The sequence below is a fragment of the Diadema antillarum genome, unplaced genomic scaffold (genome assembly GCF_040938485.1).
Source record: "Diadema antillarum isolate AM-2024a unplaced genomic scaffold, OU_Dant_1.0 seq00001536_RagTag, whole genome shotgun sequence".
Taxonomy (NCBI): domain Eukaryota; kingdom Metazoa; phylum Echinodermata; class Echinoidea; order Diadematoida; family Diadematidae; genus Diadema; species Diadema antillarum.
This window is the reverse complement of record NW_027272268.1, coordinates 428101-450133: the sequence shown is the minus strand read 5'-3', so window position 1 is coordinate 450133 and position 22033 is coordinate 428101. Positions and strand designations below refer to the sequence as shown.

Genomic DNA, 22033 nt, shown 5'->3' with positions numbered 1-22033 from the left:
CAGTCAGCTCCATACTGGAAGCACACCTGGAGTTATGAAATATGCGTACACTTCTGATATTTTATATTGTTCCATCAATTTCAATTTGATGTTTAAATATGTTATGAACAATAATCAGAGAAGACTTGGGATAACAAAAATTCATGCAACATGATTTGATGGATTGTAAGTTGTCAACATGATATTGTTATTCTTTTATTTAACAGCAACATCAACTGGATATTCTTCAGGTGTGTAAAGTGATATTTAATGTTAACAAAGTACACTTATATTTTGCAAAATTTCTGGAGAGTAAGAGACCCCTGCAAGATTGTTACACATTGTACGTGTATTATCATACCACAAATAGTTTCAAACAGGCAAGTATAAAGATTATACTCATGTATTTTACACATTTCAGTCTCTTGTCAAATGGAGAACAAAAGGACATATTGATCTCGTAGTTCTAATTTATTTGCTATCCTCTTGATGTCCCCGTCGAGAAATAGTCATATTCCTCATATCGCATTAGTTTACAAAGAGCAGACAGTTTTGTGTCTTATTTCAGCCTGCTGGAGCACAAGACTAATTTGCTGATGATGTTTGACCGACAGCTGCCTCGACAAGGTGACTCAACTCCTGGTAAGCAGCTACCTCACCAGATGAAAGTCCCAAAAGATCAATCTGGAGGGAAGAATTGTCAAAAAAAAAAAAATCTTATTACTAACTGAACAATCTAATCAAAGACACATACACACTTGTGATCAGAGACAAGTTTCAAACACAATAAATATATCTGAAGCCTTCATATAGTTACAAACCTTATTGAGGAAAAATACAGTATATAATACACAAGAAATTCGTCAAGACTGTCTTTAAACACCTTTCTTTCGTTTGAGGAAATTGCACACATACCTGGGAAACAGAAACTGTGTCCACAAACCAAAGTTGGTTGGAAAAGCAGGAGGAAAAAATCAATCAGACAAGTGATGAATATGATAAGTTCTGCCATGACAAATATCAAAATGTCATCAAATATGTCTTCCTTTTGGGCTAAATCAAGTTGCCTCACTTAAGCAATTGCAGTGCCACTTGCTAATAAGTACATTACTCCTCGATTATTTTATGAAAAAAAAACATGGACACTTTGAAAAACACATCATGGTCACATGACCAGGATGTCCAAGAACAAACGTGATGAGACCCTCACCTGCTGACCATAGAACCTGACATCAAGGGCCAGCTGGAGGCGAATCTTGTCATCGTCAGTCATGCCCTGGGAGGAGGTCGCTGACGTCGCACCAGACTTCTTCAAGGCCTTGAGCCTCTTGAGGCTGTCCTCCATCTTCTTGACAGACGTCAGAAGCTCTGAGCCAATGCCAAGGTATCTAGTGATGGTAGAGCACACACATAAAGTAACAAATTATTCTTACTTGTCCTTAGTGAGATAGGAGTTGCAGCACATGCTAGATCATCCAAATTCATGTGTGATGAAAGCAGTCAATATCTCATGCTATGATACTTTGTCCATTTATGGAGTAATATGAATGCAAGATGGATGATAAAAGAAAGAAATCAAAGAAGTAGTGAAGCTATAGAAATGAAATATGATTACAGAAATTGATTCAGAAAGACAATGATGGACATACTCAGATATAAAGAAAAGAGAGGTAAAAAATACAAGATGAACAAACAAATATCTACACCACTTGTTTCAGCCGACTCCTGATACTCAGAAGATGTACTTACTGTTTGCTGATGTTGGTGATGACTGCCATTATTACTTCATTCCTCCTTTTAGCTGATAAGATAGTCTGGTGCTCCTCAAGGAAGGTCTGCAGTGGTTTCACGGCACTGGATACATATGCAGACGGCTTACTTGGCACCTAACGAACAAAAAATGCAAACAGTCGGTGATGACGATACAATCGTAGAAGAGAATCGCACAGTCATGAAAACATGGAAGACAGAGTACACACTCCTATAGACTAAGAGACTGTTCTTATACATTCTACATTCCTACCACAATATTTATCTCACGAAATTACAAGGGGTTAAAATATTTTCCTAGAATGAAAATTGTTGAAAGACTTAGCAAAAACTGCTGGGTGATAATGTACAGCATATTTTTAAGGTACAGTGGACTTCCATTATAACGAAGTCCTTGGGACCGGCAGTTTTCTTTCTTTACATTGAAATTCTGTTATAACCGAACAAATAAACAATAAAAATACATCGAGTGGAAAACATTGCAGCGCAAATTTTTACTTTGTTATAACTGGAATTTTGTTATAACCGTGTTCGCTTTAATGGGAGTGCACCGTATTGCACAGGTGTGATGGTCATTTTGACACGGTTCTCAAGTTATAGAATTCACTTTATCTAATGTACAAAGGCAAGCCCTGAAGACAATATTGCAACTTACACACAGAAAATTAAGGTCACATAAAGACATTCTTCATAGATTGATATAGCACATGAAAGTGACAGACCAGTATTTACACTCTCAGAAGGAAACAAATGTCTACCACCTAATAAACATAGTAAGCACCTTCACACTGCAAAACAAAACTGCAGCCATGCTGGCCTCTCCTTTCATACCTCCCTATTTGTCCTGCGGTAGAGGCGTGGAATGTCATTGGCACCCTTGAGGTGGACCACACACAGGAGGCAGATCTCTTGGGTGAGGTGCTCACTAATGGCTCCAAGGCGGCTCGTCATGGCTGTGGCACTGTCACTCACGGCATCTGGACGTGTTCGGGAAAAGGATAGTGTCCATGGTGGAACAATTGCGATGACGGACTTTGACAATGCCACACACTGAAAGTATGTCTAGCCTCACTGAGCTCAGCTAAGTATACTTGACATTCAGCAAATAAGGGAGTTTTTAATGCAGTAGTCAGTATATGAGTTCACTAAGTAGGGACAACATGAATCTCCTTTTCAATCAACCAGTTTCATACTTAAAATTTGATCACATATGCCAGTTTCACATCATGTCATGCAGTAGGGCTCACATAAAACGAGCATATCTGCACTTTCCTCTTGAAAAAAGAATGAAGACATTTCCAATTGCTCCGTTCTAGATATGTTGAAATATGTTTGTGTGTCCTTTCCATTTGTATGATGTCACTGCACCGCCTATTATCAATTCTACAGCATTAGTATTACATTCTGAGACAGACTTACCTTTGAGAACTGTGAACTCGGAACAATTTACAAGCACCAACTTGGGTTTGACATGCTCCTCAAAGAAAGTTGAAAGCTGAAAAATAAATATAGATTAAACAAAAAGTAGGAAAAATGAACTGCTTAATTTCATGAATTTTTTTCTTTCATTTATTTTTGACTGCAAAAGAATATTATGAAAATAGTTGTTTTTCTTGACTAAATGTCATATGAATATATCATGTATGCCAGATACACAGTATGATTGAAGTTCAAAGCAGCCTTTTGTCTTTAATGATCTACCTTAATATAATGATCTACCTTTATTCACATGACCATGCAATTTCTGAGGCGAAATGGAACAAAGGCAATTACCATGACTATGAAATCTAAGGTTTAATTAAGAAATTTTTATCCAATGTGTGACATTCTTTTAACTGCTGCTTTACGAATCTACTGCCCAATACGTTGCATTGAATTTCTATTACTGCTCAATTCTGTTATCACTGTAAGTCCTGCTGGTTTGTAAAGTCATGCAGTCTGTAATATCCCTGGAACATGAGGTGATTTCTATACAGTTGTTTCTACCTTCGAGGTGACACCATCAACATCAGCCACAAGTCTAACAAGCTGGGCCAGGGTCACTGGTGGTGGGCCCACAGGTACTGGAGAGGGAGCTGTCTGTCCAGTGTCTCCCTCAGCCTTGGGCTCGGGTCTTGCAGCCGCCTGCCTCCTCTCTTCAGCTGCTTTTCTCCCTTCCTCTGTGACCTAGAGAGAGAATCATGTCACACTTATCACAATAAAAGTCTCATGGTTTATCATTATTACCTCCGCCAAGGAAGGAGGTTATGTTTTCGTTACTGTTTGTTTGTTTGTCCATGTGCAAAATAACTCAAAAAGTTGTTAACGGATTTAGATGAAACTTCCAGGAAAGGTTCAGAATGACACAAGGAACAGATGATTACATTTTGGTAGTGATCCGGAAACTTTTATGGATTTTATGAAGGATTTTTGATATTTTGGCAGGTAGGGTCAATGAACTTGGGAGTTCAAGCTGCACATTTTTGAGGTTTTCAGACGCGCACTAAGGTGCGTGCTCTACTGCGAGGCGTGCCGCGCAGCTGAGGGTTGATGACATAACAAAAGGCTTCTATATTGGGAATTCGGGCAATTTTTATCATGCATATGTATGGGTGGAAATCACTGAACTCTATGGAAGAACAAGATAGGTGGTGGAAAAGAGCTGCTTGGCGGAGGTCTGCACACTCAGAGTGCTTTTCTAGTTGTTGTTATTTTGCTTATGTCTTTAGGTACACTTCCACAGGAGGATGTGGCAACTCAATTCCACAGAGAAAACACCAGTACATGTTGTTATTCAATCAAAAGTATGCACTGAATTGAACTATATAACATATGTCTACATGAAACAAACACTGAATAGCACCAGTGTGGATGACTTTTATTGAACATATGTACATATCAGCAAAAATGTCAACCTTGTTGCACAAATTATCACATATGACAGTAATATGATGTAATCTAAACTATGTAGGTACTCCAAATTTCACTCTAAATGTCTCAATGATTCTGAATTGGTTTTACTTCAGAATATTGGGTATGCACCTCTGTGTTGTAGACGTCATCAACCCACACTGCATATCTGGAGAGAAGTTGTAGGGTCAGCTTCCAGAATCTGTGACAGAGTGGAGTCAGGAACACGTTGCTATGCCAACATCGCTGCAGGCACTCCCATAGAACCTCTGAAGCCATCAGCTGGTGACTGGAGCCATCTTAGATATTAGAGGGGAACAGAGAATGTAATTGGACACATATCATTATCAGGATGTCAACTCTGGTAATCAGTAGAAGGCATTCACTCAGTTCTTATTGGGTTGTTTTTTTTTTTATTTGGTGTGTTTTTTTTTGGTCTCTCAATGTAAAAATAAATTGAAATAAACAGCTCTAAGTTGTAATAACTGCTTCCTTATTATATGATTTTGTTTTATCATATTCCATCTATGCATCTCAAAACTGACATCAAAGTATCTAACATAATTTCTTCTCACGACACATTAAGGAACTGGTAACAGATTTTGCCTCACATGCATGTACTTTTCCTGTAAGTGTTCAGAAACCTGTGGCAACCATTAAAGTTTGGCACTTCATCACATATAGCTAATAGAATAATCCATTTTCATATAAGGTGAGTGAAAAATACTAAATGCTCCATTTACAAATCTAAATGAGCCATATTGTACAATTTGAACGAATCAATAAATACAGCTTTCATACTTCACTACATGGGGCACAGAAGCTGTCAGCTCATGCAATGACACAATACAGTTCCCTCAGTTTTTAAATTTTGTTTTTCATACAACGTACCTGGGGCAGGGTTAAATGCTGTCATCAGTGCAACCTCAAACTGGCCAGCTATCTCCTGGAATCTGCATGATATACAGAAGAAAATTAAATATAATCGATAGATTCAATCCATTTGGATCTGACAATTATATTTCTTATAAATGACAATATTTCATAAAATGTCTGTGTACATGGAATTGCTACACAATTTCAAATACTGTAAACGTCAATATTTTTGCGCGATTAATTTTTCGCGCTGAGCGGCTCGAAAACATATTCGCGGGTTCTTAAATTCGCGCTCCGCAGCGGGTTAATACACAGTCGCTGTTTTCATCCAGCGATGCCAGCGTACGATAAGCGACGTAGCGAGCGGCGCGAGTGCGAGTACAAGCGCTCAACGACATAGTGCATGTATTTTACTCGACATGTACTGTAGGACTAGTACTGTAGTCGCGGGGATGTAGCACACCAATCGGCCGTGGGCTCGGTGCGTGCGATGATACTTCTATATGCGTAAACACGTCTGTACTACGTAGCAGTATCATCGACGAAGCGCACCAGGCCGTTCAAAATGTGCATAGAAAATTGCGAAGATATATTCGCGCGTTTTTGAATTCGCGCTAGCCGAACGTAGCGCGAAATCCGTGAAAATTAATGTACCCCGAAAATTTCCACGTTTACAGTAGTACTAAAAAATGAAATAGGTCAAGTATTAGTAAGAATGCATCACAAGATCATGTGAAAATTTTGGCATAGGGCTAAGCTATATCCATACTGTACCATTGATTTTGGCAAGGGAAATCCTATGTTAATAAATAGGGGATGAGTTATTTGTTTACAATTGCTCATTTGGGGATTGGTGATAAAGCATTTTCATCTGTGTGGAATCAACTACCCCAAACTCTCCACAACCAGCAATCTCTCATCATCTTCAAAAAACATCTTAAAAACTCACTTGTTTCATTATTGTTAATAATCCGATGGTAAAGCGCATTTGAACATGTACGTATATGGAAAGTGCGCTATATAAATGCATTATTATCATCATCATCATCACCACCACCACCACCACCACCATCATCATCATCATCATCATTATTATTATCATTATCATTATTATTATTACTACTATTGATATTATCCCAAGAAAAAACCTCTTTTAAGGATATCAATCACAGAGAGAAGAAAGTTGTGCGGTTTTATCGGTAGAAATTTTTGAGCAGACTGTTAGTATTAATGATCGATAATATATTATTAAAGAAAAACCATCGGACACTGTTGCTATGCTGTCATCTGTCAAAATGGTGATTTTACTTCTTCGCGACAGTGGGCAAGATAACATGGATAATTAGCAATTTCTTTCTCTTACGGAGGCAGAATTGGAATCTATCGTTGATGGGAAGGATTCTAGAAAAACCAAGGAAGTTAGTAATCACTCCCTAGGTATTTTGAGAGCATACTGCAAACAGAAGAAATTGGATTTCTCTCAGCCAATCTAGCATTTTACTTCTCCAAAATTTAACACTTTTTTTCCGGCCATTTTACGCAGACGTATGCAGAGGCAACGGGGAGCTGTATGCTAAGTGCTCCATGATTACTCTTCGATATGGACGTCATTGGTACTTTTTAATACATCACCAAGTTGACAATACTCAGGATGATGCTTTCCAATCATCTAGTGAAATATTTTGCACGGTCCTCCACACGATAACGGCAAGGAGGATAGTTCCTGTTCGACATAAAGATCTGATTACCGCAGAGGACATGAACAAAATAAGACAAAGTTCTGTAGCTGACCACACAACACCAAAAGGTTTGCAGAACAAGGTGTTTCTGGATCTCATGCTACATCTGTGCAACAGGGGTCATAAAAATATCCATCACATGAAAAAGGGTGACATTGCTGTGTCGAGAGATTCAGTCAATCAGTGATACATTCACATCAAGACATGACCAAGAAGAACCATCACATTGATGACGATGATGAAAAAAGTCAATGTGGCCGCATGTACGAAAGGGTGAGTCCAATTGCCCTGTCATATCGTTTTGTGATTACATATCTCATATGAATGGAAAACATGAAGCATTTTGGCAACGACCAAAGGCAACTAGGCCTGCATGTAACCCTTGGTACGACAATGTAGCTGTGGGCCTGAATACACTCAGAAATAAAATGGCAGTTATCTCAAGGGAAGCCACATGTTTCAGGGCATACACCAATCACTGTCTCCGTGCAACAGCTATAAACAAACTTGATAATGCTGGGTTTGAAGCTCGGCATATAATGTCTATTTCTGGACATGAGTCAGAGTCCAGCATCAAGTATTACTCAAGAGTAGAGCAGAGTCAGAAAAGGATAATGAGCTTAACTATCACAAGCAGATCTGAAAAGGTGAATGTACGGTCAACCTCCCATTTGGCGTCATCAAGACCTAGTACTATTTCTGGCACTGCAAAACCACAGCTGCTGATACAGCACGCAGAAAGACCTAGGCCTACTAGTAGCACAACAACAGGTGCACCTCCATCCCCACCACAATCACCACAGCTGGATCAAAGTCTGCCAACTCCATCTCCAGTGAACATCAATACAACTGTGAGCTCTCCAATGCACTTTCCTGTTCACAACTGCAGCCTCCATGAAACAAAACGGCACTTGGGATAATCTAGTATTTGTTGTTCTTTAATCCAGTATAGTGCATGATAGAGCATGCACTCATTTTTTTTTATTAGCATTTTGTTGGATTGCTTCTTATAATTGGACTTGTTCTTTATTGTTGTTGTTGTATGGGGTGGAAACAATGCACTGTAAAAGAGTATTCAGAAGGGAACATGCCATGCACTATGATTCAGCTCCTCAATGGGAGAACCATGACACCCCAGTTTGACAATGATTCACACCTGAGTTGGAAGTAAACAGGTAGGCTCCATTTGGTCATGAAGGCACTGTAGCTGGGATGACTGCGCAGGCATCGTACACTGGCTTGGGTGCCACACTGGCGCTCGAAACCCTCAATGAAGTCCTGTGTCAGCAGGAATCTCTGATGGGAGAAATAAAACCAATCACATTCAACTCTAACATTCAAAGTCATTTGCTCAACATTATCACTGACATATTTTCTCCTACAATTTTGACAGATAACCCACAAACTGCTGCTGTAAGTTTTAATGATCATAATTTCTTAGAATATGAGTGATTGAGTTTGTACACAATGATGCTTGCAGACTAATAATATCACACCTGAGCTAGTTCTAGTTACAATTATGGTACATGGTCTATCTTGTACATATTGTCAAACCTTTCTAGTCCAGAAGAAAATAAAACAAACATTGAAATTTTCTAACAAAACCATGAGAACAAATTCAATCCATGCAAAAGCCAAAACAAATCTTGTAAAACTACCCTGGCATTTTCAAATTCTTCATACAGGTGTATTCTGGCTCTCGCATATTAGTATCCAAAAAGTGACCCAAGCATTTATCACTAAATTCTTCTAGTTCCTAATAATCTCTGTTAGGAGCATACACATTATTGTACTTTATTTTGGAGAGCTAGCTCTAAATACTTCATTTCCTTCTACATTCAATATATTTAAAATGACCTCAACGTTCCTCCAACAAGCTGCAATTATATGGCTCATATTCTTGCACACATGTCTAACTCAGTAACATCTATTTTACAGTGATTTACAATGTAAACATTCCTACATATTTCATCCTTAAGTACAGCCGTCTCCACAAGTGCCAATTGACCTCACCTGGTGGAAGAGATCAGGATTTCCAGGGGCAAATATGAGAGGTGTTCTCATCTCTAGGCTGCTGGCAACCTCAGGCCACACTGCATTGACAGGGAAGTCATAGCCTCTGACTATCTCCTGACCAGATGTGCTATAAACAGAGAGGGTTAACAATAACTTATGGTCTATGATTCAAATTGGACGAGGAAAGCTGGTGTTCAGCTCTCAGACTCAAGAGTTTTCACCAACTAACATTTAAAAAATCATGTGCCGAAACATACTCTTCATCTTCTATACACACAACAATAAACAGCAACAATTTTTTTTCCCCTTGTAACCATACTTCAGCTTTAACAGCACATCCTCATGCCCACACAGATTGTATATACCAAATGTCCAGACATATGAAGGAAGGAAATGAAAAGAGATGAGACAGAAAGAATAAAATGACAAAAACAGAATTGTCTCAACTGACCTTTGACTGGGTGAGGTCACCCTTCGGATGAGTTCGCAGTGCTTGGGTATAAAGTCTAGAATCCTTGAATACATTCCCTTTAAGCCTTGAGGGTGGTTCTGCAGAAAACTTTCACTGATCACCTGATAGAGGGAAGATAAAGTCATCCCACAAGAAACCAAAACAAAACAAAAGTTGTTGTTGTTGTTATTCAAGCAAAGGTCACACAGAATATGTTCCCACGCAATATATTCCTTCCTCCTACTCCAAAATGTATGCACAATCAGAAACACTGTTTACACTGGATGCATGAAACTACTACTTGCACTAGAGTACTAACTATTTCATCTTGCCTTTTAATAATGTCTAATTTACTTACCTAACTCTTTGTTCTTTGCTCTTTATTTGTGTCATTTGTTTTATTTCAAAACTATTTTATTATACAATTTTACTTTAAGCTGATATGTTCACAACACTTCTGTGGTAAGGGAAGTTGCATTCTGTGACTACAGCTTTCCAGAACACATTAGGGCTGGAGTATACAAGACAATGACAGTGTTTATGATGACAACAATAATGACAGCAATGATGAATGTACAGACTAAGCACAACTCACTTCATCCATGTATGGTTTCACAGCAATCATTCTATAGAGGGCCTCAGCATCCCTCATCTTGTCAATGGTAGCATACGTCCGAAGGCACTGACGAAGCACATCACAGTCTCCAGCCTCCAGTCCCTCCCGGAAGGACTTCTCCAAACTGTGCTGCAGAGTGACAGTGATGGCAGCTATCCTCTGACAAAGGAAGAATGTATGGGGGTTAATGAGACTTAAGCAACAAGTGTTAATGAGGACAAGGTGAAAACTGACAAAGTTAACCCTTTGAGGATGGGCTGAATTTGCTACAACACAAATTTTCCATAGACACTTGCCCGAGTATACTCGGATCTCATCCTAAACGGGTGAAGGTGATGTTAAGGTATCAAAGGTCATAGATAACACCCATGCACATAATCTCTGCAACAGAAGATGGTAGAACAGTTGACATATAAATGCTAATTACGACTTTTGTTAGAAAGTGAACGTGTGTAAAGACTGACAGATTGTGATAGCGAAGTCTATGACAGTTGAACTCTCACATGTGTTACAACACAACAACTACAGTCTATTCTTTAGAAAGAACCAAAGAAACAACCCCCCCCCCAAAAAAAAAAAAAAAAATGTTTATCAGCAACATACCTTTCCAAATTGTGTAAAAAAGGTATAAATTGCTACCTCCTAACCTTCATAAACTATCATTCAATTAAAAAAACACACACTTTTGAAAATAAACGAAAACCTGAGCAACATACAGGATGGTTGCAAGGTGGACAATTCTAACAGCTACAGGAAGTTCACACACATTGATTGGTAACTAGTATACATTGGAAACACAAAATTTACCGGTCTGATTTTCTCCACCAAAGGTAATCCTTTACTCTGCGTGACGTAGTACTGGAGCTGGTTGAATTCTGAGGCTACCCTTTCAATCTGCTGGCCGCTGAGTTCACTGCAGACAAAGATATGACAATACAACATTTAATCAGAAATTATCACACTCAAATTACACAAACAATATAATGTCTACATGATTAAAGGCCATAGTGATGGGTAAACAGTGGAGGCTTACATGCTTTGCCCTTCTTGCTGCTCACTGTCCTCCTGTATCCTAAGGATGCTCTCCATTTTCTCCACAGATTTCACAATGTTCATCAGCCTCTGCAGACAAGCCTAAGATAAATGAGAGGCATAGCAGGTCAGAATAAATGAAACTTAGGTTTACTTGGAAGGTCACCCCTTATTTACTTAATATGATTGCCACTGAATGGATAGCATTTTAATGATGTGAAATACAACATACATTAAGCTAAAAAATCAATAAAAGACTCTTGATGACAGAATGCTCCAATTTAATTTTACAAGCAGTCTATACATGCAATAGTACTGAATCAAGAGCACCTGTCATTTAATATTTACTTGTACTGAAACCACAAATGTTGAATGCACATATACTGCCTTTTCAGAGCCAATCAAACTTTTTGCCAATGCAACCCAAAACATCCTTGAATCGAAAGAGGGAATATGAATGATACATTGTATGATATGTATACAAAATAAGTTTGTATGTGTGTGTGTGTGGGGGGGGGGGGGGGAGATCTGTCACTTGATAGATAAACTCAGGACGAAAGCTTGGGAAATAAGGTACATCACCTTTCTCAATGTGCACACATTATTTGGACTCACGCAAGTTTTGTATTCCTGAAAATGTCAAAGCTTTGTCAAGACACAATTTCTTCCAAAACCTGGTAGACGGTTCTAGGTTTATACATACTGGTGATATTTAAAATTGTTATCCTATAAACACCTTTGAGAAACTAATGCCATCTTACCTTCTTCTGTCGTATTCTGTTCCTTTGTGTCATTTTTTCTTCCACGCTCTGAATAGCATCATCCATGGCACAACGTACGCTCTGGCAAAAAATAAATAAAATAGATAAAATAAAATAAAAAATTAGGTACTTTTAAAGAATACTTTCTTTTTTGCAATTCATATCAAAGATTTTTTTCCTTCTACATCTTATTTTCCATTTTTTTCTTTTTGCATATCAATGTTCATTGAGATATATGCTGGCAAGTTTCCAATGTAATATCAACTATCAAGGAAATAAAATTCAAATCTTGACATGATCACATGTAATAAGAAGTGTCAAGGTCTTTGAAAAATCTTTAGCAAAAGGCAATGCAGTATCAATATGTGAAAATTTTATAGGACATAGGTGGTAGCTAGGTAGCAGCATTCTGTACCTGTACTACAAATACGAAATATGAAGCAATTTTGAGTAATGGTATGCTGACCAATTATTCACTAAATCATTTTTCCCTCTACTACTTACACATACTTGACAGACTAACCATGACCACTTACCATGACCTCTTCTCGAAGCTGACCAAGAGGAACTGAAAGACTGCTAATGGCTTTGTCCATTCCAACCTTAAGATAAGGGATACAAAAGTACAAACCAAAGGAACTTTAAACTTGGGGGAAAAAAAAGGATAATAATTTCTCAAAGTCACAATGTTGGCATTTACTATAAGTCTTCAACCCTTTGAACCCAAATGGCTGGTTTTTCCGGCCTCGCCAAGAGAGTAAAATAACCCGAATGCCCAATTTACCAACCTCACGTCATGTGACTGCAGCTTGATATGACCTCCTGCATGACCCCATTTTCGTTCAGGTGATCAGTTTTATGTGATTTTGATTTGTTCGAATTCCTACATCTATTGACTTTTATTTTGACATATTTTTGACATTAGTCAAATATGCAAAATATGTCAAATAATTCAGGGTTCGCAGGGTTAAATCTTTGCTTTCACTTATTGGACAGGACAAACTCCTCAAAAGTAAGAAACATAAGATGAAGAGAGTACATACAGTCTCTATCCCACTGTGATGTTTGACATGTTGATAATTTGAGCTGACAAGGGATATGTCTATGCAGCTGTTGTTTGTAGGTGGTAAGCAAGTGCTCGAACACATCTAACAACATTCTATTTCATGCCCAACCCTTTCCAAAAAGTACAAATTTGTTTACTAAGCTTCTTATCCAGTTTGACATGACATCCAATCATGACTGAGTTGAGCATTTTCCAAAGTGATGTGTCTCTGCACTCATCAAGTCTGGCATGGGCAGGGTGGTTTCTGATATTAGCTTTTATAGCATCATGACTGCACTGGTACAAACAATTTATTTGGCAGAGTTTGAAATTCACATACCAAATTCGATGAGAGATTCACAAAGTCAGCGTAGTCCTTATTAATGAGTTCGACCATGGCATTCTTCAAGGTTCGAAAGTAGATGTGAAGATCTTCACGCAGAGTCTCCAGCTGCACATGATGTCTGCATTCTGCTACGAAGCTATCCACATCAAAGTCATCCTGTGTAAAAGTATCATTTATCAATTCAATGGTGACATTATGCATGCACTGTTTTGCTGTACACCCTGATATGACATTACTCCTCTATTTCACTTGTCTTTAACAGAAATTGCACTTTTGAGAGTTACATGTAACACATCATTATCAACACGTTACAATTCTATAATAAATCCAACTAGAAATGTCGCGACGGCGACTGATGCCTCCGCCATAATGCATGATTCTCCCAACAGGTGTATAGTACAATGTCTTCACAATGTGTGATGACAGTTTCACATAACTGGCAAAATATCGAAATAACAGGTTTGTCAGAAATATCTTGAATGTTCACTTTCCACGAATTGGGTTTGCTATTTAATTGACCTAATTGTCTATTAAAGAGTGCAGGTACACATATTTGGGGAACTGAAAATTCTTACTTGACTTCTGACCGACCTTATTCTAAGTTTGACCCTTAACCTTTGACCTTTGACCCTTAACCTTTGACCTTCTGGCTGGAAATTTCCAAGAGAATCTCTATTAAGTAATATATGTACATATATATTAAATTTTAAAACTAATAATGCTATCATTGCATATACTAGTATATGAGGGAAATAGTAACATTTTAAGGAGTTGACCTTGACCTTTGACCCCCTGACTATTGACCCATGACCCCTAAATTCCCTAGATAATCCCTGCCAGTCAGTACATGCATATGTACCAAGTTCCATGAAGATACATTGAACCATTTGCGAGAAAAGTGATATTGCAACATTTTCACCTAACCTTTGACCTTTTGACCTTTGACCTTATGACATGAAACTCTCTCTGGAGAATCTTTACGCAGTAGTACATGTCTACATTAAGTTTCAAGAAAATAACTGCGGGCATTGCATAGATATGGGGGAAAATAGCAACATTTTTAGCATTTGACCTTGACCTCTTGTCAATGTCACTAAAATCTACTCAACTAATTGTCCCATCATAAATCATCCTTGGACCAAGTTTGGTGAAAGCTGCTTCCTCCAGTTTTGAGTTATCACGTAAACAGATAAATTTTAGGATTTGACCTTGATCTTTGACCTTTGACCTCTGTCCGATTTCACTGAAAAACTAATCAAGTAATTGTCTTATCATACAACATCCTCCAACAAAGTTTGGTGAAATTTGCTCCATCCAGTCTTGAATTATCGCGTAAACGGATACAATTTCATGACTTGACCTTGACCTTTGACCTTTGACCTTTAGCCGATTTCACCCAAAATATAATCAAATCATTGCCCTATCATACTTCATACTTGGACCAAGTTTGGTAAAATTCCAGTAAATATTACTCAAGTTATCGCGTAAACGAAAGCGGACGGACGTACGGACGGACGGACGGACAACCCGAAAACATAATGCCTCCGGCACCACTTCGTGGCGGAGGCATAAAAAGTTAGGATATGACTGATGTAAACTTTGCACTGCATCTTAAAATGCAGTCTACATGCAGCATAGTTTGGGTCTTGGCATGCCCTTTTAAAAACACTATCATGGAATAAGTCACATCCAAGTTATTCAAAACAAAACCAGATATGGCTGAGTGGAATTATGCAGTTAATGATACGGAAATCTACTGGTATTCCAGCTGCTAAACAGAAATCCAATCATCTGTCTTTTATTTGGCAGTATCTTCTTTCACACAAAGACTGTGACATGAGCAAACACAAGTGGTGTTTGTACTTTAAAAATTGCAGAACCTCATATCTGCACAGTTATCAGCTGACAGCAGGTTTTAAAACTTAGTAAAAGTGATTAGCCTCATTATGCCCATGAAAGATGTTTAATGCAAGCCGTCCATAATTTGACCACAATGCTCTCGAAGATTCAACTGCCTGCTACATGTAGAAACCTATATCGTCGCTGGGGTGATGTGAGACCTTGTATAGATCTGCAATTTTGGTGAAAATGACTTTTTTGAATTATTGGGTTAAGTGATGTCCTGTCCAAATCCCAACTGTCTTACTCCAAAAATGAAGCCACCACGGCATGCCAAAGGAAAGGCTTTCCCATTTGCCACAGTGCTTTGGCCGCCATGTTTTTTGGCTCTCCTGAACATTAGACATTTTGTAGATACGAGGTCTTATCGCCCCAGCGACGATATGCTTTTGCGCACAGTCAAACCTTGGTGCGGGTTCAAATAATCCAATATATTTCAATGTCATAGACCCTGACCTGCTGGAACTCAGAAAAGAAATGGAGTTCAGGAAATGCAAAATTTTGAATGAAGCTCGCTCGGATCTCCTCGTAATGTGCACTGAGCATGGCCCAGGGAGGGAGGGCCAAGCAGGGGTCGCACTTAACTTTTTTTTAAACTAGCCAGGCGTACTACTTACAATCAATTTTGACACTGAAGCAATATTTTGGCTAGCCAGACGGACTAGTAACTTCAGAATTTTATGATTTTTAGCTAGTCCGACGTGATTTTGGGTGGCCAATGGCCAGCGGACCATCGCCAATTTCGAACCCTGCCAAGTGGGTATGAGTGAATATATTAGAGTCTCGTCCATTGAGTATTGTAAACTATTCATACAAAAATTTCAAATTTAACCAACGCTACATAGACCATGGCTAAGACTACCGTCATGTAGAACTACATCTTAGTTAAATAGACCTCTACTATATAGACTAGCTAGTTAAAAGAAAAACCCTCTAGAGTAACCATGGCAGTATGCGGCCGTGAGCCCGTTCATGGCAGGTACAACATATTCGATAATATGCCGCTAAACACAGCGACACACTCTATACATGCATACCACACATATGCTAGCACACTACCAATCTACAAAAATAAGCCGATAAAATGGGCACAATCTCAGACAAAAGTGAAATTTTCTCACCTGAATGACAACATATCACATCCCAAATTCTATTTTCAGTACTTCTTCACATTATAGTTAAGAAACAAGGGTCTAAGAAACTGGATTTTTTTGTTGTTTTCCAGATATTCATGGATATGAAAATATGTCCTCACTTAAAATAGAACTTTCGAGAGCAGATGTGGGCCACCATTTTTTTCTGGAAGTGGATGTTACCATTAAAAAATCAGAAAAACATGAGAAAGACATCAACAACACCGCCAGAACTGCGATCCCCGTTTGCAACCGGTGCATGCGCACCAGCTATTTTCACATGCTTTTGCAATGGGAATTGGCACTTACGGAACGTTTTGCAAGCCATGTGAAGGCATACAGCTGAAGATCGCAGAGCACGCACGTATTGCATAGGAATTGTACTTCGTGTCTGCCGCAAGCCAAGCTACTATGGTGCATATTGCCGAAAACTGTGCTGGGTTTTTGCCCTGGTCAATCTTGACCACTGCGTTTGTCCGGGTTATATCTTTTATGATAACAATAGCGATTATAAATAATCTTGTCTGTGTTATATGAAATGGTTGAAAATGATTTGCCCGGTTTGTGTACAGTGTGGAAAAACCCATAAGTTTAAACTGCCGCAAATGGGATATTTTAAATACTACTCTAACTTTTAGACTTAGAAAAATATGAAAAGCTACTGAAATAAAATTAATATAAATTTATATGCTTTGTGTGGTGACTTATTTTATCCTAGATAATTATCCATAGTATTTTTCCCGTCTGAAAGTGGATCTGGTTCCTAAATAACTGCGAAACACAGCCCGAACGCTGAACGTGAACTGTGTACAAGGAGCGCCCCGGGGTTACATTGTAGTTCCTGAACTGAGGCGAGGGCTACAACAAGCATACAACAAATGTCCAAATTAAGCTTACGTAGATTTACACGGGTGGGACTTACAAAATATTCTGTTCATGATTCTGTATGCACTGACGTATGCACAGTGTTTTGTCTTCAAAAGTATGAAATATTCCCTACTCACCCTCATAAACACTTCTTGTTCGAAGCAGAGAGAAGCCTGGTCTGTTCCTACAGGTAGCAGGTTAAAGTTGACAGCCATTTTAATGTAGATTCTCAATGGTTGGAGACGCTGAGACGGAATCTCTTCTGCCAGTATTTGGGCAGCGGCCACGTAGCTGATGTCGTGTGTGGTGGGGTATGGGGTGGCGGGGTACATGGGGTGGCGGCTGCGAAAACGAAGGGGGCACGTACTGAGATCGATCGTGTCGGATGCGGTGGGGGTGGGGGGTGGGGGGTGGGGGGAGGGCAGGGGCACCAAAAGTTGGTCAGGGCCCAGGGGAAGCTTTATGACCGCCACTGTTAATTGTTGACATGTCAGCCTGACCTATCCTACGGAATAATTGTTTTCCCTCTGACAATATCCAGGATACGAAAAGTTTTGTTTGCAATTTTAGATTTGGTTTGAATATGTTCACTTTACCATTTTTTTTTTGTGTGTGTGTGTGTGTGTTGGAAAGTATGTTTTGTTCACTAGTGGATTGTAAAACGAAGATTGTCCCAACCTCTATTATACACAACATACATAAGTATGTATATATACATATATACATATATAAATAAATAAATAAATAAATATATATATATATATATATATATATATATACATATATAACAGCAATTGGTTTCTGCTCGGAGTCCTAAGAAAGTATAGATTCACAACAGTAGGTCAATTAATATAGAAACTCCGTTAGAGACGTAAATTTGACGAATTTTCGCCCATAGGGCTTTGTCAAGTCAATACATTTGACATTTTATTTTGAAGTAGATATAAATCAAAATAAATAATGTGCGCCTTTGAGCGCCATTTGTGTAAGTGCGCATTTTGTTATGGACGCGCTACCACTAACGACGCATCTTTTATTTTGATTTATATCTACTTCAAAATAAAATGTCAAATGTATATATTGACTTGACAAAGCCCTATGGGCGAAAATTCGTCAAAGTTACGTCTCTAACGGAGTTTTTATATTGACCTACTGTTGTGAATATATACATATATATATATGTACACACACACACACACAGTTCAATTAACATCGGTGTTAAAAATGAATTTTTTATTTCCTTTTACTTCGGGTCGCTACACTCTTTTTTTCTTTTCTCTTTTTTCAGGCTTCCAAATTTCAAATTCAAATATATATTTAGTGGTCCACCACAGACCTCCAGAGAAAAAAGTTTGTGTCGAGTCTTGATACATAAATATATCACAGGGCTACTTTTTTTTTCTCTCTCTCTCTGGCCCATTGAGCCACTGAAATGTTTTGGTGACCCAAAAAGAAATGCAGTGGCCCAAGTGAGCTAGTCGAGGGCTGGTATTTGGAATGATAATACATGTACTTGCCATATTTTTATTGAAGATAGGCTGAGTACAGTAACAAAGGGACACACATGCACACTTGCAAACACACACACACACACACACACACACACATAACACACACACAGGTAATGGGTTTATAATTACATTGATACTAAAACAAATATGTCATGCACTGCACAAGAGGCTCAAATTGAAATTACAGATTCTGAGGAGCTAGGAATAGGACTATTTTTGTCATTGGGGAACCAAAAATGTCACAAGCAGCTAAACAGTGTGTGATATATTTGTTTTACATCCCTCTAATGAATCTTCTTACAATATCAAATGTTAACATAAAGCAGTGCAGACAGTCAGTGTATCACCATGGACAAGATTTACACAATAGTTTATGAGATTGATATCGATAGCACTTTACACACCATATCAATTAAAAAAGATTGATCTATCATATAAACATGTATGAAAGCATTCATGGTATTCTATAAAAGCTGTTATTTTTGCATACAGAACTTTTGTAAATGAGGTAAAAAAAATTGTTGCGTGATGTTGTTTTCACAATTTGATGCCAAGGCAATTAAATTTTCTGCCACCTCGGAATCTATAATTTCATCTAGAGGCTCTCAGTGCATAGTATATTTGTTTATCATACAGAAGAGATGCATTCTTATAATTTCCAAATGAACAGAACATACATAATAGATATGTTCACTCCTTTCTGGAATAAAAGAGGGATATGATAGTGATTCATTTTGATTTGATAAGATTATATTGCTCATATCATAGACAGTAATTACATTCAGAAAGAAACATATCAAACATATATACATTCTGACAGTATATGAAAATCCATGTCTAAGTATATGCTATCCATTATGTACAATACTAGTCAATTGCAAATGAGCAGAATAATGCCAGTAAAGCAACGAACAAGTCATACTTTATCATGGACACTAGCTCAAACTCACAATTGTCTGACATTAAAAAATATGGCTATCTATCCTTCTGAGAAGTAAGATGCATCCACCATTTATGTTATTTTTGGTCAACCAATATTAGCATCTATCTTAATTGTTTACATCTAAATTTTGTGAATACTGTAGAGCAAGATTTTCGCAAATTGCTGCTGGCATTCAATGCATTTAGTGTAGACAGGAACTTTCTATACATTTTCATTTCGCGAATCTTGGCTCTTGCAAATTGATATGCACATGAACTATTATCGTTTTACAGTATTCAGTAACTGAAAACATGATACACTGCTTTCATTAACAGCAACTTTCTCTGCAGGGCAAAGTTTTTGAACCATCTTTTATACCTACAGTAGTGTTATCTTATTTCTATCCCAATAGTCATTATCACACTTTGATTTTGAAATCAAGCATAAAATGTATTGAAATGTAGTCATATATAATATGAATTCACAAGTAACATGTTCTCGTGAGCTAATACAGGATTCTTATCAAAATACTTACCTTAATAAGCAACTATATAGTTTATACACTGCAGTATCACATGGTTTTAAAAAAAAGTAATTTAACAGCACTGTACAGAACATTCTTACCTTCTGCAAGACAGGAGGGTCCTCTGTTTTAATACATGATAACAAATAAACTCTCAAGACTATTAGCTTTTTGAATACATTCCCCCCCCCCCCCCCCCCCCACCCTTGGGAAGTAAAGATGTGTTCATCATTCACAATTACATCATTATGACAACCTTGTTTGTTTGATTCACACAGAAAAATCAGCAATAGCAACAAGAACATAGAAATACATGTAATATCTATGGTGGGAGATGCCAGCTGTACTCACATTTTCATACCAAAGCTCTTTTTTTCATAGCCATAAGGTTTTCTGACTGAATGGCATACTAGAAAAGTGGGGCAAAGCCATAACTGCCATTATATGAGGTTCCTCTTGGTGGTCTAAAATTTTGTCATATATAATTTGGTATTATAGAAACTAAGTTCCATCTGCACATCCTAAAGGCCAACAAATATTGGTACCTGTCCACTATAATTGTACAAGTAAATAAATGTCACACAGGACAATCCCTCTTAAAGAGCAATTTCAGATAAGTTTCTGAAAAACTAGTAGGGTAAAAGCATGTGACTCAATGAAACAGATGACCTAAGAAAGCATTTTCACAGCAGTCTGGTTTATATTTTGAGCCATTTGAGCACTCATACAAAATGGTGAGAGGCCCTACAAATACCCTTCATTATTACGATACTCATTATTATCTTTAAAACCCCTAAACCTTCATAAATTGAACCCTGCTATATATTGTTACCATCTCAGAAGCTTTGAAACATCTGGCAAACAACAAAATATACAATTTATATGGAATAAACAGTACAAGCATTTGATATCAGCTCACTACAGGAGATACATAAGTACACAGCTTTAATTAGTATGAAGTATCTAAGCATAGCTGAAAGACTGTGCACATTGGATTGCCAATCAAAAGTGGTAATGGCCGTGTTGTTGTTGTTGCCATAATTACATTCCCATATTAATAGAAAATTAGGTTTTGAGTTCTAGGTTGATTGAATCCTCATATAAATATATCATTTTACACTTAAAAATGATTGAGATACTTTTGTTATAAAAATTCATTACTTAGATTGACAAACTCATGTATGTGAACATGAGCTGAGATGATGCGTTCAGAACATTACTCGGCAGCCACAAGAGGAGCGATTGTGATCCTTTTACACCATGCTCTAATGGCATTGCAGCGATCTGGCTCAAACTATAGCCAATCTAACAGGAATTTCATAAATAATTATAAATACTTCTCTGCTTTGTTTTTTGAAGATTGAAACACATTTCCAATGTGTTATACTTGCAAATTAAATGGCTATAATATTGTCTGAAGGTCTCCTGCACTGCCATCTCAAAACTGTTTTAACATTGCAGGAACAGTGTACCAAAAGTTACTTGAGGGTCCATAAGCAATCCATAATCTCTTCCAGTATGACACACTTAGAAATAAACACAAGCTTTTGAGATAAATCATCCAAAATTTTAGACAAATTTCCTTCTCGCTGCATAATTTTTCCTGTTTCTGTCCTTTAAAGGCTAAGCAAAAAAGTTACTTGTAAATACATTGACTC

The 22033-nt window shown here is 37.8% G+C and overlaps 1 protein-coding gene and 1 pseudogene across 1 annotated transcript; one reads left to right on the top strand and one right to left on the bottom strand.

The window, feature by feature from the left end:
* Nucleotides 1-271: 271 nt before the first annotated feature.
* LOC139710515 (conserved oligomeric Golgi complex subunit 2-like) lies at nt 272-17640 on the bottom strand. The gene is made up of 18 exons (XM_071622448.1): nt 17557-17640; nt 13515-13676; nt 12666-12731; nt 12130-12210; nt 11370-11470; nt 11144-11249; nt 10316-10495; nt 9721-9842; nt 9267-9396; nt 8410-8549; nt 5530-5591; nt 4771-4937; nt 3736-3915; nt 3169-3244; nt 2581-2726; nt 1729-1865; nt 1190-1367; nt 272-663 (listed from the first exon to the last, which is right to left on the bottom strand). The coding sequence occupies exons 1-18, from the start codon at nt 17632-17634 to the stop codon at nt 565-567; spliced, it is 2211 nt and encodes a 736-aa protein (XP_071478549.1). The 5' UTR covers nt 17635-17640; the 3' UTR covers nt 272-564.
* Nucleotides 6849-8173, top strand: LOC139710486 (uncharacterized; annotated as a pseudogene).
* Nucleotides 17641-22033: the final 4393 nt, after the last annotated feature.